The 13,790-nt window shown below is 50.2% G+C and overlaps 7 protein-coding genes across 7 annotated transcripts; 4 read left to right on the plus strand and 3 right to left on the minus strand.

Annotated features, from left to right (window-relative positions):
* Positions 1–783: 783 nt before the first annotated feature.
* N7518_004362 (putative MFS monosaccharide transporter) lies at positions 784–2,461 on the plus strand (the record flags this gene model as incomplete). Its single annotated transcript, XM_057185289.1, has 2 exons — positions 784–877; positions 930–2,461. The coding sequence occupies 2 exons, from the start codon at positions 784–786 to the stop codon at positions 2,459–2,461; spliced, it is 1,626 nt and encodes a 541-aa protein (XP_057042059.1).
* A 913-nt stretch (positions 2,462–3,374) lies between these two features.
* N7518_004363 (Rab family GTPase) lies at positions 3,375–4,536 on the plus strand (the record flags this gene model as incomplete). The annotated part of the gene is made up of 3 exons (XM_057185290.1): positions 3,375–3,420; positions 3,487–3,707; positions 3,832–4,536. The coding sequence occupies 3 exons, from the start codon at positions 3,375–3,377 to the stop codon at positions 4,534–4,536; spliced, it is 972 nt and encodes a 323-aa protein (XP_057042060.1).
* Positions 4,537–5,278: 742 nt separating this feature from the next.
* N7518_004364 (uncharacterized protein) lies at positions 5,279–6,988 on the plus strand (the record flags this gene model as incomplete). The annotated part of the gene is made up of 1 exon (XM_057185291.1): positions 5,279–6,988. One exon carries the CDS (start codon positions 5,279–5,281, stop codon positions 6,986–6,988), a length of 1,710 nt encoding a protein of 569 aa, XP_057042061.1.
* A 719-nt stretch (positions 6,989–7,707) lies between these two features.
* Positions 7,708–8,760, plus strand: N7518_004365 (DUF3431 domain-containing protein; the record flags this gene model as incomplete). The annotated part of the gene is made up of 3 exons (XM_057185292.1): positions 7,708–8,018; positions 8,073–8,642; positions 8,700–8,760. The coding sequence occupies 3 exons, from the start codon at positions 7,708–7,710 to the stop codon at positions 8,758–8,760; spliced, it is 942 nt and encodes a 313-aa protein (XP_057042062.1).
* A 377-nt stretch (positions 8,761–9,137) lies between these two features.
* On the minus strand, positions 9,138–10,342 carry N7518_004366 (uncharacterized protein; the record flags this gene model as incomplete). The annotated part of the gene is made up of 2 exons (XM_057185293.1): positions 9,138–10,061; positions 10,118–10,342. The coding sequence occupies 2 exons, from the start codon at positions 10,340–10,342 to the stop codon at positions 9,138–9,140; spliced, it is 1,149 nt and encodes a 382-aa protein (XP_057042063.1).
* Positions 10,343–10,536: 194 nt separating this feature from the next.
* On the minus strand, positions 10,537–11,629 carry N7518_004367 (zinc-binding alcohol dehydrogenase family protein; the record flags this gene model as incomplete). The annotated part of the gene is made up of 2 exons (XM_057185294.1): positions 10,537–11,237; positions 11,293–11,629. The coding sequence occupies 2 exons, from the start codon at positions 11,627–11,629 to the stop codon at positions 10,537–10,539; spliced, it is 1,038 nt and encodes a 345-aa protein (XP_057042064.1).
* Positions 11,630–12,125: 496 nt separating this feature from the next.
* N7518_004368 (LLM class flavin-dependent oxidoreductase) lies at positions 12,126–13,571 on the minus strand (the record flags this gene model as incomplete). Its single annotated transcript, XM_057185295.1, has 1 exon — positions 12,126–13,571. The coding sequence occupies one exon, from the start codon at positions 13,569–13,571 to the stop codon at positions 12,126–12,128; it is 1,446 nt and encodes a 481-aa protein (XP_057042065.1).
* Positions 13,572–13,790: the final 219 nt, after the last annotated feature.

The following is a 13,790-nucleotide window of genomic DNA, read 5'->3' on the forward strand; positions in this document are numbered from 1 at the left end:
ATAACCCTTGGACTCCGAGTTGCATTTGAGATCGAGTACAACATCTAGATACAGACCTTAGCAGTCGCACTTAGCATATTCCCTTATGCGCAATTTGGTATCGGCAAAGCCATCAACCAATTTAAGCCTATGGTTGGTAGGGCTTGTCATTCACCTTACCGCTCCAGGTACAGTCCATTTGAACATGACGCAGAATTCATGTATGTCAGTCTACGGGCCCAAGCATCATACCGAAGAACATATCCACCATTCTCGGAACACCAATCACGTTGAGAAACATTACCGTCCAAAAAATAAGACAAAATGAAAAGAAATAGTCAATCTGATGTCATCAGGGACGCAAACTACGAAGTGGATCCTAAAAGAATGCTTAACACGCCATTATTGATGCATTCGCCAAATAGGCTCCGCTCTCTAACAGCTCTGATTCGTCGAACCATAGTTCCTACGGTAGTGGCTTTTGATATTTTGCTTTATTTTATTTTCTTTTCTCCCCAAAGGTCTCGGACTCAACTCGTATGGAGTAGACACGGGGGGAGAAAAAAATATTATATGCCCCACGATGAATTTCCTTGCCACTTTTGTCAAACTCCATTGAAGAAGCAGACATTCAAATATCTCCCGATTTCCTCCAGGATTTACTCATTTCTCCGCGTATCTCTATATCTCCAGCTATTCCACTCACTCCACTCATACCCACGTGTTTACACTGGGAACTAGTCCTTTATCACTTGGACTTGGGTAGTTTAGCTATACCGTTATTTTCTCTATCTATTCTTCATCATGGCGCCGAGCTATGCCGGCATGTCCGGTAAGCCTCTGAGTTTAACAGTGTCGACCATCGCTACTATGGGCTTCCTGCTTTTCGGTTACGATCGTGAGTATACATTGACTTCTGATACGAATTCAACGTTGCTGACAATCCACAGAGGGTGTCATGTCCGGCATTATTGATTGCGATGCCTTCGGCAGGTTCATGCCTATCACCCGGGGCGACTCCACCATGCAGGCCTTGGTGACTGCTGTCTACGAGTTGGGCTGTCTGGCAGGTGCCATGTACGCCTTGTTCGCTGGTGACAAGTTTGGCCGTCGTCTCATGGTTATCCAAGGTGGTTATATCATGATCATTGGTGTTATCATTCAAATCTGTGCTATCAAGGGCCATGGAGCTACCGCCCAGTTCTTTGTCGGCCGTATCGTCACTGGCATCGGCAACGGAATAAATACTTCGACTATCCCTACCTACCAAGCCGAGTGCTCGCATTCCGCCAACCGTGGTCTTCTCATCTGTATTGAGGGTGGTATCATCGCTGTTGGTACAATGATCGCCTACTGGATCGACTTTGGTGCCTCCTACGGCCCCGATGACCTCGTCTGGCGTTTCCCTATTGGCTTCCAGATTTTCTTCGGTATTATCATTGTCGTTGGCATGTACTATATGCCCGAGTCACCTCGTTACCTCATTTCCAAGGGTAAGATACAGGAGGGTGAGTATGTGCTCGCTGCTCTCAATGGTCACGAAATCGAATCCCACGAGACCCAGATCCAGAAGAAGCTCGTTATCGAGTCCATTGAAGCTGCCGGTGTTGCTGCCGGTGCTGGTTACTCCGATCTCCTCACTGGTGGCAAGACTCAGCACCTGCGCCGTATGCTTATCGGTTCTTCGTGTCAAATCGCCCAGCAGTTGTCCGGTTGTAATGCTGTGATTTACTATCTGCCTGTCCTCTTGAAGAAGTCTCTCGGTCAGACTGAGTTCATGTCCATGCTTATCGGTGGTATCAACATGATTGTCTACGCCATCTTCGCCACATTCTCCTGGTTCTTCATTGAGAGGATTGGTCGCCGCAAGCTCTTCATCGGCGGTATGACAGGTCAGATGGTTTCTATGATCATCGTCTTCGCTTGTTTGATCCCCGACCAGACCGAAGCTTCCAAGGGTGCCGTCTTTGGTCTGTTCCTCTATATGTCCTTCTTCGGTGCCTCGATCCTGCCCCTCCCCTGGTTGTACCCCGCCGAGATCTCGCCTCTCCGTACCCGTACCAAGGCCAATGCTGTCTCGACCTGCTCGAACTGGCTGTTCAACTTCACTGTTGTTATGATCACCCCGGTTATGCTTGAGCATATTTCCTGGGGTACCTACCTGTTCTTCGCCGTGATGAACTTCATCTTCATTCCCCCCATGATTCTCTTCTACCCCGAGACAGCTGGCCGCAGTCTGGAGGAGATTGACCTCATCTTTGCCAAGGGTTACTGCGAGAACATGAGCTATGTCAAGGCTGCCAAACAGCTGCCTAAGCTCACAAATGAGGAGATTGAGGCCAAGGCTGCTGAGTATGGCTTTGAGTCTGACCGCCGCCGCGGCGATACGGAGAATGGCGGCGAGAAGGGCTCCCCTCGCAGCACCTCCAGCGATGGCAAGCAACTTTTCGAGGAGGAAGAGAACGCCACTACCATCTCTTAAGAGCTAGCCTTTCTATGAGCTCCGCTAAGCGGTTATGTTTCAAGTTGCCGGCATGACAGCGCTGTGCGCTGACACCTGTCAACGTTATGGCTGTGCTGTTCCCTCTGTCCAATGGACGGGTGAACGCCAGATTCGCGTTTTGCTTTTGTTTTTCTCTTTTATTTTCTTATTTCTTTACATCTTATACCCCTTGTTTCTGGTCTCTTGGGTGATCCTGTCTGCACTTTGAATGCAGTATTGCTTTTTGATAATGACCCCCGAAAATGGTTCGGTCGGGCATGGGAATTGTCAGCTTCATGTACATGCTGGGCTTTTGCATGATACTAGTCTAGAGGATGAACACATCACATTTACTCTTTTTCCATGTAAATTGTAAAACCTGTATTCCATGGCCCTGCCGCTCCAGGGTTGAGTTTAATAGTGACTCATGCGGGTGCTGCCTTGCATGAGGCTGATAGACCCCAGAGCAAGGGGACCATTCATATTCCTTGCAATTAAAAACTATAATGACGAGTATAATCTCCTCGGAAAAGAGAGCCAATCAACAAGCCATGCAAAATACATCCTGTTATAGAACCCGATGCAGCCCTTTGTCCGTTTGTGAATGTCTTAAATCCCATGTTACCAACCACTGCATGTAAGATAAAGTAGTCGAGTTGATAGAAGCTGACTCTTTTTTGCCTTTCTATTTTTTGCCTATTCTTCTATCCAAGACACGTGCAGGTGACCTCGTGAACAAGAGAGAAGCCATCGGCTGATACCGCCCCCAACTTTTCTTTTCTTTCATTTCACATTCAAATATCTCTTTGATCTGATCGCTTTCTTTCGTGTTGGTGGTCAAAGAATTTGACTTCTGCCAACATATAATGCGAATACAAAACTTTGACCCCCGCTTCCTCAACCTCGGGGAAACATGAGTTCAAGCCTTGAAGCTAAGATCGTTGTGCTCGGCGCACAGGGTATGTTGGCTGTGAATTACCCAATTTGGAATCTCATAATCACTTTACTAACCTTATCGCAACTAGGAGTGGGAAAGACTGCCCTCGTGGATAGGTACTGTAAAAACACTTTCAACCCCGCCGCGGCTTCAACCATCGGCGCGTCGTTCGTGACAAAGCGCGTCCTCGATTCCACCTCCGACACAATAGTCAGATTACAGATATGGGACACAGCTGGACAGGAGAGATTTCGCAGCATGTCGAGACTTTATTATAGAGGAGCTCAAGCAGTGCTCCTGTGCTATGATGTCAGTGCATCCACTTCCACACCGTTTCCCCTCTTCATTCATCCTACGATTGTATTTGTTGCCTATACATAGGCAATTTACAACGTGACACAATCTGCATAAACATGAATACTAACTTGCACAGATCACCGACCAAAACAGCTTCCAAGAAATGGCCGGCTGGCTGCGCGAACTCCGCAAGAACATCACACCCAACGACGATGGCACAGACTCCCTCATCATACACGTCGTAGGTACAAAGTCTGACCTTGTCGCGGACGACCCCTCCTCCCGCCGTGTTCCCTTCGAACGCACAATCGCCTACGTCGCCGAACAACTCTACCCATCCCAAGCCTCCACCCCGCCACCAACCGCAACAGCAGGCATGGGCGGGCTAGGCTTTGGAACATCTGTCTTTGGAGGCAGTGGCTGCAGTACATCGAACGCTAGTGCCGGCCCTGCAGCACATTCATCAACTGCCCTGCAGAGTCCGGACTCGAAACGCAGTTCAGCATTCTGGGGGCAGGAGATTGGGTGGGATTGCTGTCATGAGATCAGTGCACGGGATGGCGAGGGAATTGATGAGGTCTTCCGCGTTATCACGCGTAAGCTGGTTGAGCAGCGCAACCGGCGGGATACTGAGCTGGCTTTGTCGATTGCTGGTACACCCTTGGCGAATGGGGTCGTTGGGCCCTTTAATCCGGGGGTTGTGGAGGGCACGGGCAGTTTCCGCCTTGGTCATGGTGATAAGCGGAGGAGTTGGATGGGGTTGGCACCTGGTGTCAATGTCGAGGGCGCTGACGAGGAGCGCGTTATGCATGCATCGCGCAACAAGGGGCGATGTTGTTGATCATTGGCTAGGATGGGGGGTTGGATTGCTTTTTCTTCTCTTTGCATTTGAGCCAGCGTTGTTTTGTGTTTGATTATTCATGGATGCATGGGTTAGAATAGTGTAGTTAGGGCTTGGATTGGTTGGGTGGCCTTGTTTTTTTGTCCGCTATGCATGAATGAAGATACTTTTCGTTTGGTCAATAAGAAACGATATTCTACGCCACATGCACTCATCATGTACTTTTTATATCACTTGAATCTTGAAGCATGGGCAGTGGAGACGGTGGATCCGATCGAGATGTCCCACTGAGTCCACTATGTTTATCTTCTTATAACTATGGACATCATCTGCGGATGTTTCTACCATATCGCCAATAGCCAACAAGATCATACAGTTCAACCGGGTGATAAAACCGCTCACGTCGAACCCCCTCATTTCGCTTACATCGGAGAATTTCCTCTGCCATTGGTCAAAGTATCATGGGGCCAATCAAAGAGAGACTGTGCTTTGCTATCAGAAAGAACCTGTCGATTTCATTCCAGTCCATGTCTGTGTCACATCTTGGCCAAGGAAGTATCTCTTTTGTCAACTGCGTCCCTTTGCTGGGCATTTCTTCTCTCCTTTCTTATTCTCTCCAAGCTTTTTGTTTCATATCAAAAGGTCGATCTATCTCTTTACCACATTCATCTTGTTCCAAAACAGACCCGGTGCTCGTATTCAACCCCTCATCCCCGTATATCCTGGTTCCCACCTCATTATCATGTCGGGGGTGGAGGTGATCGCGGTCGTAGCTTGTGTGGCAGCCAGTAAGACCATCTCCTCTCCTATTACAATAAACGAGATTAACAACCCTGATCGGCAAACAGTCGTCTCCGCCTACAGCGATGGAGCGAGTATGTTTACTGCCATAAGGAAGAAATACCACGAGCGCCAATCCACTCAGAAACTAGAACGGTCGCTCGAACGCGGCCGTACTGATATTGAATCTCGGTTCAACCAGTACCGTCAAGAGCTTGGCTGGCGATATGAGGAAGGTGACGCGATCGCCCGGGAGCAGATGAAGGATATCATCATCAAACTACAGGGGGCGTTGCTGAGGCATCTCCGCGAGGCACAGGATCGGGGGACCACTCTGGATCTCATGGCGTTGCAGAGAGAGTCCGATCAGGACCGCGCTGATACTATGCTTATTTTGGGAGGTTTATACCAGCGGCTCTCGAGGCCGTCTTTTCCGCTGCCCATCGACCCGACCTCTCGTAGAATGGCTTCGTATGGCCATGAATATTCCCTTCATGGCCAGGACAGATATTCATTATCCCATTCCTCGGGGAGTGGGTACATCTCCGGCTATCCCGTCTCACCAGCCGGTTATTTACCAGGCCAGTTCCTACCGGATGTCGTCTCCGCCTCACCGACGGATACGCTGGGGCCATCGAGGGATTATGAGGCTACGAATCTAACAAATCGCCCACAATCATTGGGGCTTGGGTTTGTTGTGAGTAGTATGGGCGACTTGTTCCATCCCCGCCCAGGTCGTACACCGTCGTTGCCAGTGTCATCGCCCGAGCCCATGTACATCCCACAACCCGTGGGATCCAACCCAGGGTCACCGTCGATGTTGGAGCCGATTCCGCAAGTTGATATCAGACCAGCCACGTCGCACAGACCCAAGTTGCGACCAAGTTCGATACCCCACGATGTCTTGTGGGGGAACCCGTGGGAGCACGAAAGCCTCACAGACTCCGACTCCGACTACCGTTACCCCATCAGCTGTGCTCCGCTCGAAGAAGAAGAAAATAACCACCTCTCGCCCATCTTGCCTTCCACGCAACCCCGCCAAGATTCCCTCTCCGCAACCTCAACCGTCTCCACAGACTCAACCCCATCAAACCCCTCCACCGGAAGCAGCACCGACCGATCAACCCAGGCAATCCGACCCCTCTGGCCACCCAGCAAAACGAACAACTACCTGGGCTTCTGCAAAGGGGCGTGGAAGGTGCACGTGGGATTCCGAGGATTCAAAATCTACACGGAGCCTGGAACGGGGTATTACACACAACAGTCATGGTTGCGGTGCACAAAGTGTGCGTTCGAAGCACCCATGGTCCCGAAGAGTTCTAGCAGCAACCCGCAATTCGAGAAAAGCGTGCGTACACATAAAGCCAGCGGTATTCGTTATCGATTCGAGTTCTTGGCGAAATCCCACGTGCCCTGTAAGCGGGACCCGGCGTCAGATTTTACCCCTAATACCCCCCGCGGCACGTTTTGTTGCGTCTTTTGCTGTGCGCTGGCACAGAGCTCCACACGGGTCTATGGGAACCTGGATATCTTCATGGCGCATCTGGCAGAACAGCATTGGACGGTTGAGAAGGGAGCGTTGGCTGTTTTGTCTAGTATGCGGTGTGTGGTAGGTCGAGTTGCTCCTGATTCGGAGTATTTCGATGTGAATATTGTGCCGGTGCGCGGCTGATGTCTTGGATATTATTGATCCTGTTGTTTTATTTTGGGGATGTCTTAGGTTTGGACTGGAAGGGTGTCTTGGTCATACCCATTCTTTTTGTGTATGTGATGTATAGGGTTTAGAGAATGGATTTCAGGAATGTACATGTATAGCCTGACCAGGTACGAAGTAGTACTCAGTAGATTTCCAGGGTCTAAGTAATCTTTCACGGTTGCACAGTATGTAATATGTATATCGTACTCCGTACCCCTGAATACGTAAATAACCCGAAAATCAAAATAAAATAAAATAAACTCAAAAGATAGGCCGAGATCCTTCAATTTCGCCAATCAGAACGGCCCCAATGGCCCAAAATGGCCCAAAATGGATCAAACCAGGAACCGACACAGTTCGGTCTGCCCAAATAAGGAAAGCGCCACCTTCCCTTTTCTGGTTTTTCCCTTTACCTTTTTTTTTTCTTACCAGGTCTCTTGGAGAAAGGACCTCCTCTGGATTTTAACTTATTCGACTAATTCCATATTCCTTCTCGAAGTACTTCATCCCTTGACTCGGCACTTTCGTCATCTCGCGCTCAGAGTACGCGAGTGAGTTTGTTAGGCCTCCACATGGGTCGACGCTTATTACGTTCCTAAGATTGCGCGTTCCGACACCTTGGCCTTTTGTCATCTTCCTCCTTCCACATTCACCCCCTATACCACTTCCCTCGATCCCCACAATCGCGTTATGCGATGAGGTTGTCACTTCGTGTTAGTGCCGCTGCCGCACTAATTATCCTGACTCTCGTCCTGGTCTGTCGCAATCTGAAGACCAAAGGCGAATCACTCCAGGATATATGGCACTTCGATACCGGCTCCTTCCGTACATCCCTCAGACCAAAACCCCAGCCTGATCCATCACAACGGAAATGGCGGGTTGCATCGGACAAAAAACCCGCGTTGGTCTACCAGACCACCGATATCGTGGTCCCCAACCAGGGTGCTATTGTAATGGCCAAGCTTAAGGAGGAAGACACCGCTTGGGTCGGGGCAGAACTAGCAGAGTGAGTGTGACTCGATTGTATTCCCAGAACAAGACCCTGACTGAATATCTCCAGATGGCGCAGCGTCATTTACACCGTCGACGATATCAATGCCCCGACGCACACCCCGAAGAACAAGGGTCGCGAGGCTCTCCCCTACCTCAAATATCTGGTCGACCACTACGACGACCTTCCAGACATCGTGGTCTTCCTGCATAGCCACCGCGACGGCCTACTCGCCGGCTGGCACATCGACACCATGGATTACAGCAATGTGGACTCGGTGCGGGCATTGCAGAAAGAATTCGTGCAACAGGCAGGCTATGTCAACCTGCGTTGCCAATTGAGCCCAGGATGCCCCTCGGCCATCCAACCATTCCGTCAACCTCCGAATCCCGAAAGCAAAGGCGAGGCACACTACGCTGCTGCATGGAAAGAGCTGTTCCCTGGGGAACCGGTTCCCAAGGAAGTCGCCGGCCCATGCTGCTCCCAGTTTGCAGTTTCCCGAGAGCAGATTCTCCAGCGCCCTCATAGCGATTACCAGCGCATGTATGACTGGGTGATGAACAACGAACTGCCGGACGACGTTACTGCGGCAATTATGGAGTACTCATGGCACATCATTTTCGGCAAAGATCCTGTCTTGTAAGTTGTCCTGCAATTGTATTATTTGTATTTCCCCGCTAACACGTTTAATTGCAGCTGTCCCGATTTGTTCCAATGCTACGCAGATGTCTACGGCGAAGAAGTCATCTTTACCTAAATACTGCTCATTTTTAATCATTCTTCTTTTGCCTACAAGGGCCGATAGCTCTCTTGTATTTCAACCAATACGTTTCTTCATTACCCGGCACTTGCCGGAACTCCCCAGCGGAGAAATACCATGGTTACTGGGAAGACACAGTGCCAATGCCATATGATGACTTGCTTCGATGTCTATTTTTTTTTCTATCGGAAGCAAATGTACAAAGACCGAAATGTGCCGGGATGGCTATCAGAGTGATATCATCTGTCTCACCTCGAGTTGCACGTCCAACTCAAGCGCATGAGATAATTCCTTTCGTGCTACGGCACCCATGTATATCTTATTGATGCAAATTTTATTCCTGTTCAATCAGTAACCGGGCACCTACCGCGTAGCTATGCCTTTTTCTCCTGTAGAACCATCTTCCTGGCTACTTCGTCCCACCGGTACATCCCCCCACTACCAACATTATAATGATAATAATTATTTGTCCCGCTAGGAACAACAGCCCGCCGAAACGTAATGTTAATCCGTCCCTTGGTCGCCTCCCCGGCCTTCCCCTTCCGCTTAGGAATACTATGCAACCAATTCGACTGCGTCGTTCCACGCATAACAACCATATCCCCTGACCCAAGGCTCATCTTAATCTGCTGCAGTGGCACCGCAGCAGCAGGCCTAGACCCAGGAGAAGAGACGGCTTTCAACGTCCCGCCCGAAACCGTACAACTCGCCCGCGTCGCACTAGTACCGCCCGGCCCGGAAATTGCGTGTGCAGCCCCAGGCACGCATCCACCCGTCGTCCGGTTTGCATTCCCTGCTGGTACTGAAGGCTTAGGCTTCATTAGAAAATCCCGCTCGCCGCCCAGCGACAGCGAGGCGATATTTGGCTCTGGTCCGAGGAAGCGCTCGTCGTCGGAGTGGAATGCGATACTGTCGTCTCCGCTGGAATAGTAATTTACCAGGCAGAAATTGTAGCCGGGGGTTTTATCTGCGTTTGCGTTTGCATTTACGTTTGCTGCTTCGACCTGTCTCCGTAGGAGGTCTAGACATGCTGGGATTGGCCGCGGCGTGCACTGGTATTTTGTTTTTGGGGTTGGCGTTCTGGTCTTTGTTTCTAGTAGAACGAGGCTGTTTGGGTCGTTGTCTTGTTCTTGGATGAAGGTCGATGTTTCATCGACGCCGAAGACTGTTGTCCATCGTGGTGTGTTGATTTGTGTTTCCATGTCGCCGCGTCGTGCTGTGTATTGCACACGGTAGAAGGGAAGTTCGCGACGGAGGAATTTGAATAGCTCGTTTGCTGTTGGGCGGGGGATATAGGGCTGGAAGTGGAGGAGGTCGAGGTGTGGTTGATTGTTCATTTCCCCGGGGGCTTTACTGGTGTTGCATGTCCTAGGCCTACTTCAATGTGGGAGGGAAGTTGAGCTATTGGAATTGGATAACTTGGGTGTTGGCTTGGGGGTTTGGTGTCCTCGACTGGGATATTGTCTGTCTCGGGTGTTGAGATTGCGGTTGCGGTGTTAGATTCGATGAGGTCGGTTTTCGCACGTTTTGGAGCGGTGGTTGATGGCTTGAAGAATGCATCGAGCGTGCGTTTTGCCATTGTGGAATGAGAAGATCTTGGTTATTGGCAATTGGAATTGAGGCAGTTGCGCGCGACTTGGAGAATTTCTCGGTGATGTCATTTTCGATCCCGATCTATGCATTCCGATCTGGCTTGGCACATAATTAGTAGCATCATTGTCATGACATTCTAGAGTAACTCCGAATCGCTTTCTCGGGCTATAGGCTATATAACTACTGCTGAACTCCCTCAGTCTCGGCAATCTTGATCAGGTATTTCACCGCAGATGCCTTGCCAGCCTCTAGATCTTTCAATGCGCCTTCGATACCACCCAGTCCACCTTTCCGCACTTCGTATGGGTGGCCTGAGAACCAACCCTGTGCCAGACCTCGACCAATGAATTGGAAGAAAGCAGCTCCGAACTCCTTATCACCAACAGTCTGGCCCTCAGTAGGAGGCGTATGAACAGCCCCGACCATAGTCCGCTGGATGCTAATTTGCTTCGGCACCTTATCAGCTTCCGCAGGTAAAACGACAGTGATCTTCCCAGGTACATCGAGAGCAGCACCGAGAATCACATAGCTTCCCTTCTCGGATACGGCATCGTAGGCATAGTGAATGGGGTTACCCTTGCCAGCAGCCTTGATCGCCGAGTAGACGGCGTCATCGCCTTCACGGTAATCAATGATCGTGTCACCCTTCTCTCTGCTGATCAACGTCTCGACGAAGGGAGCGCCTTTGCCAGCGATAGCGATGATAGGGTGGATGTTCGATACCTGAGCGAACTTGATCGCAAATGCGCCAACGGCCGAGGCACCGCCGTACACAACTAGCGGAATAGGTTTATCGGCGGGAGCCCAAGGCAGAGGCAATTTCAGTTTTTGATATAGGCCCAATGCAGCAGTCATCGCAGCGAGGGGAATCGTAGCAGCCTCTAGTCAATATGTTTAGTTACATCCGCGTGGTAATTAGGATGAGGGATGTCATACCTTCAAAGCTGGTCTTCTCGGTGAGATGGAATGTCGTGTGTTCCCACGCAATGGCATATTCAGCATAACTTCCATTTGGGCTCATCATCTCGTGGAACGCCGCCACTTTATCCCCCGCGCGGAAGTTCTGGACTCCTTCTCCCACTGCTTCCACATACCCTGCGATATCGTCTCCCTGGTTAATGGTATTGTTTGGTTGCCATTTGGGGACTTTCCAGTCCTTCGGGTTGGTACCCGACACTACTACTCGGATGAGGACCTGACCGGGTTTGGGAGTGGGGATCTCAACGTCGCGGATGACGACCGAAGTGGTGTTGTCAACAATAGCTTCTTTCATTTTGAAATTTGGGAATTGACGTTGGAAATAAGATAGATCAGATCAAAGAGCATCAAGCCGATAATTTATATTCGATTGATTTGTAATGTCACGGGGATATATAAATGAACTTATTCCCGGCGCTTCCACGGATTTATAATCAGATACCTTAACTAGTTTTAGATAACTAACTAGTTGACTAGTTAAGTACATAGTGAAGAGGGAAATGCACGATGGGCAGCCTGGCCATGCAGGCAAGACGAGGACGACACAACAACACCAACCATCCAGGACGGTCAGCTAGCAAGCATAGGGATCACGTAGACCACACCATAGTATACAATCTCCTAGCGCACAAACATCTCGCAACTCGTTTTTCATTTCAGGGGTGATGATCCTTCTAGACTATCTGCTCCCCGAGACTCTACTTGACAACCAGGCCTTCGTTTTCTCTGCCTGAGGGACAAGGCCACTAAACTAGGCATCCCGACTTTCCCCACTGCAATAGATATATTACCTAAATCTCCTTAGTCTGATATTGAGGAATGGTCTCCCCTGCCCGCCACTTGTACTTGCTTCCAGTGTGATCTTCAGGCAAACGCTGCGATCCAATGAACACCTCCCGAGCCGTGGCACCTTCTTTCTCAATTTCCTCTCGGAACAGCCCTCTCCGTCTTAGTTCAGGCAATAAGAATTCAATGATATCCTCGAAAGTCCCGGGATTCACAATATGAGCAAGATTGAAGCCATCCACATCGGATATTTCCACCCATCTTTCCAACTCATCTGCAACTGTCGTAGGACTGCCGACAACCTTGGCCTGTAGTCCACCCACACTGATATACTCCACGATCCTCCGTTTTGTCCATGGCAAGCTATCCGTGCCAGGGACGGTACCAGAGAATCTCCGAACAATGGATTGGACCCGCGGCGAGTCGCTGAACAGGAAATCCTCATCATCAGAATGACTTGACAGGTCGATTCCGGTCCATCCACCGAACAAGGCGAGTGCACCTTCATCGTCGGCATATTGGAGATAGTCCTCGCGCTTCGCTTGTGCTTCTTCATCTGTCGCTGCGACAATCACGTTGATACCCACAATGACTTTGATATGCTTGGGATCCCGGCCTTGCTGCTTGGCAATATTTCGTATATTGTCCACCGTTAAGCGAGCAACCTCGGGAGTCTGACCGCCGATGAAGATTGCTTCACCATGCTTTCCACCGAATTGATTACCGGCCTCGGACACGCCGGCCTGGAACAGGAATGGCGTACGCTGTGGCGATGGCTCACAGAAATGAGGGCCAGGAACATCAAAGTATTTTCCTTTGTGGTTTATCTCCCGCACACCATCGCTGGCAATGTATACCCCGAGCTGTCGGTCGGCGAGCACGGCGTCGTCTCGGAAACTTCCTTCCCAGAGCTTATAGAGCACCTCAAGATATTCATCTGCTATTGCGTATCGCTCGTCGTGAGGAATCTGCTCGTTCAGTCCGTGGTTTCGGGCTGCGCTGTCCAGATAAGATGTGACAATGTTCCATGCCAAACGGCCCTGGCTGAGATGGTCCACGGTAGAGAGTCGGCGTGCGAGGGCGTATGGTTTCTCATATGTCACGCTGGCAGTTACTCCGAAAATAAGGTTCTTTGTGACAGCGGACATGGCAGGAACAAGGTACAAGGGGTCATTGACGGGAAATTGTGCGCCGGATGCCAATGCGGGCACCACATTCCTAGGGCCCTTGTATACATCGTACGCGCCCAGCGTGTCCGCAATGAACATTGCATGGAAACCGGCTTTGTCCAGCAATTGAGCTAAGTCGGTCCAGAATGAGAGTGTTTTGTACTGGTCGGTCTTGTTTCTAGGGTGCTTCCATAGCCCGGGTGCCAAATGGCCCGGGGTGTTCATGACGAAAGCATTGAGGATGATCTGCTTTTTGCCGGAGGTTGGTGTGACTTCGCCCATTTTGAGTTGGAATTATTCGAACGTGCAGTGGATTTGAAGAGGCACTGAGGTCTACGCGATGAGTCTTAGCAATAGGAACCAGTTTGTATACGTAGTGGGTAGAAGCATACGCCAAGCGCTGTCGCCATCGCAGGGTCACCTTTTATCTCCCGTAATCGGTATTCGACATCTGTGATGAATATTTTGAATCTCATGTCGGCCGATAAATTAGCCTGTGTG

Source organism: Penicillium psychrosexuale, assembly GCF_028828465.1.
Source record: "Penicillium psychrosexuale strain IBT 29551 chromosome Unknown utg000003l, whole genome shotgun sequence".
In the NCBI taxonomy this organism is placed as follows: Eukaryota; Fungi; Ascomycota; class Eurotiomycetes; order Eurotiales; family Aspergillaceae; genus Penicillium; species Penicillium psychrosexuale.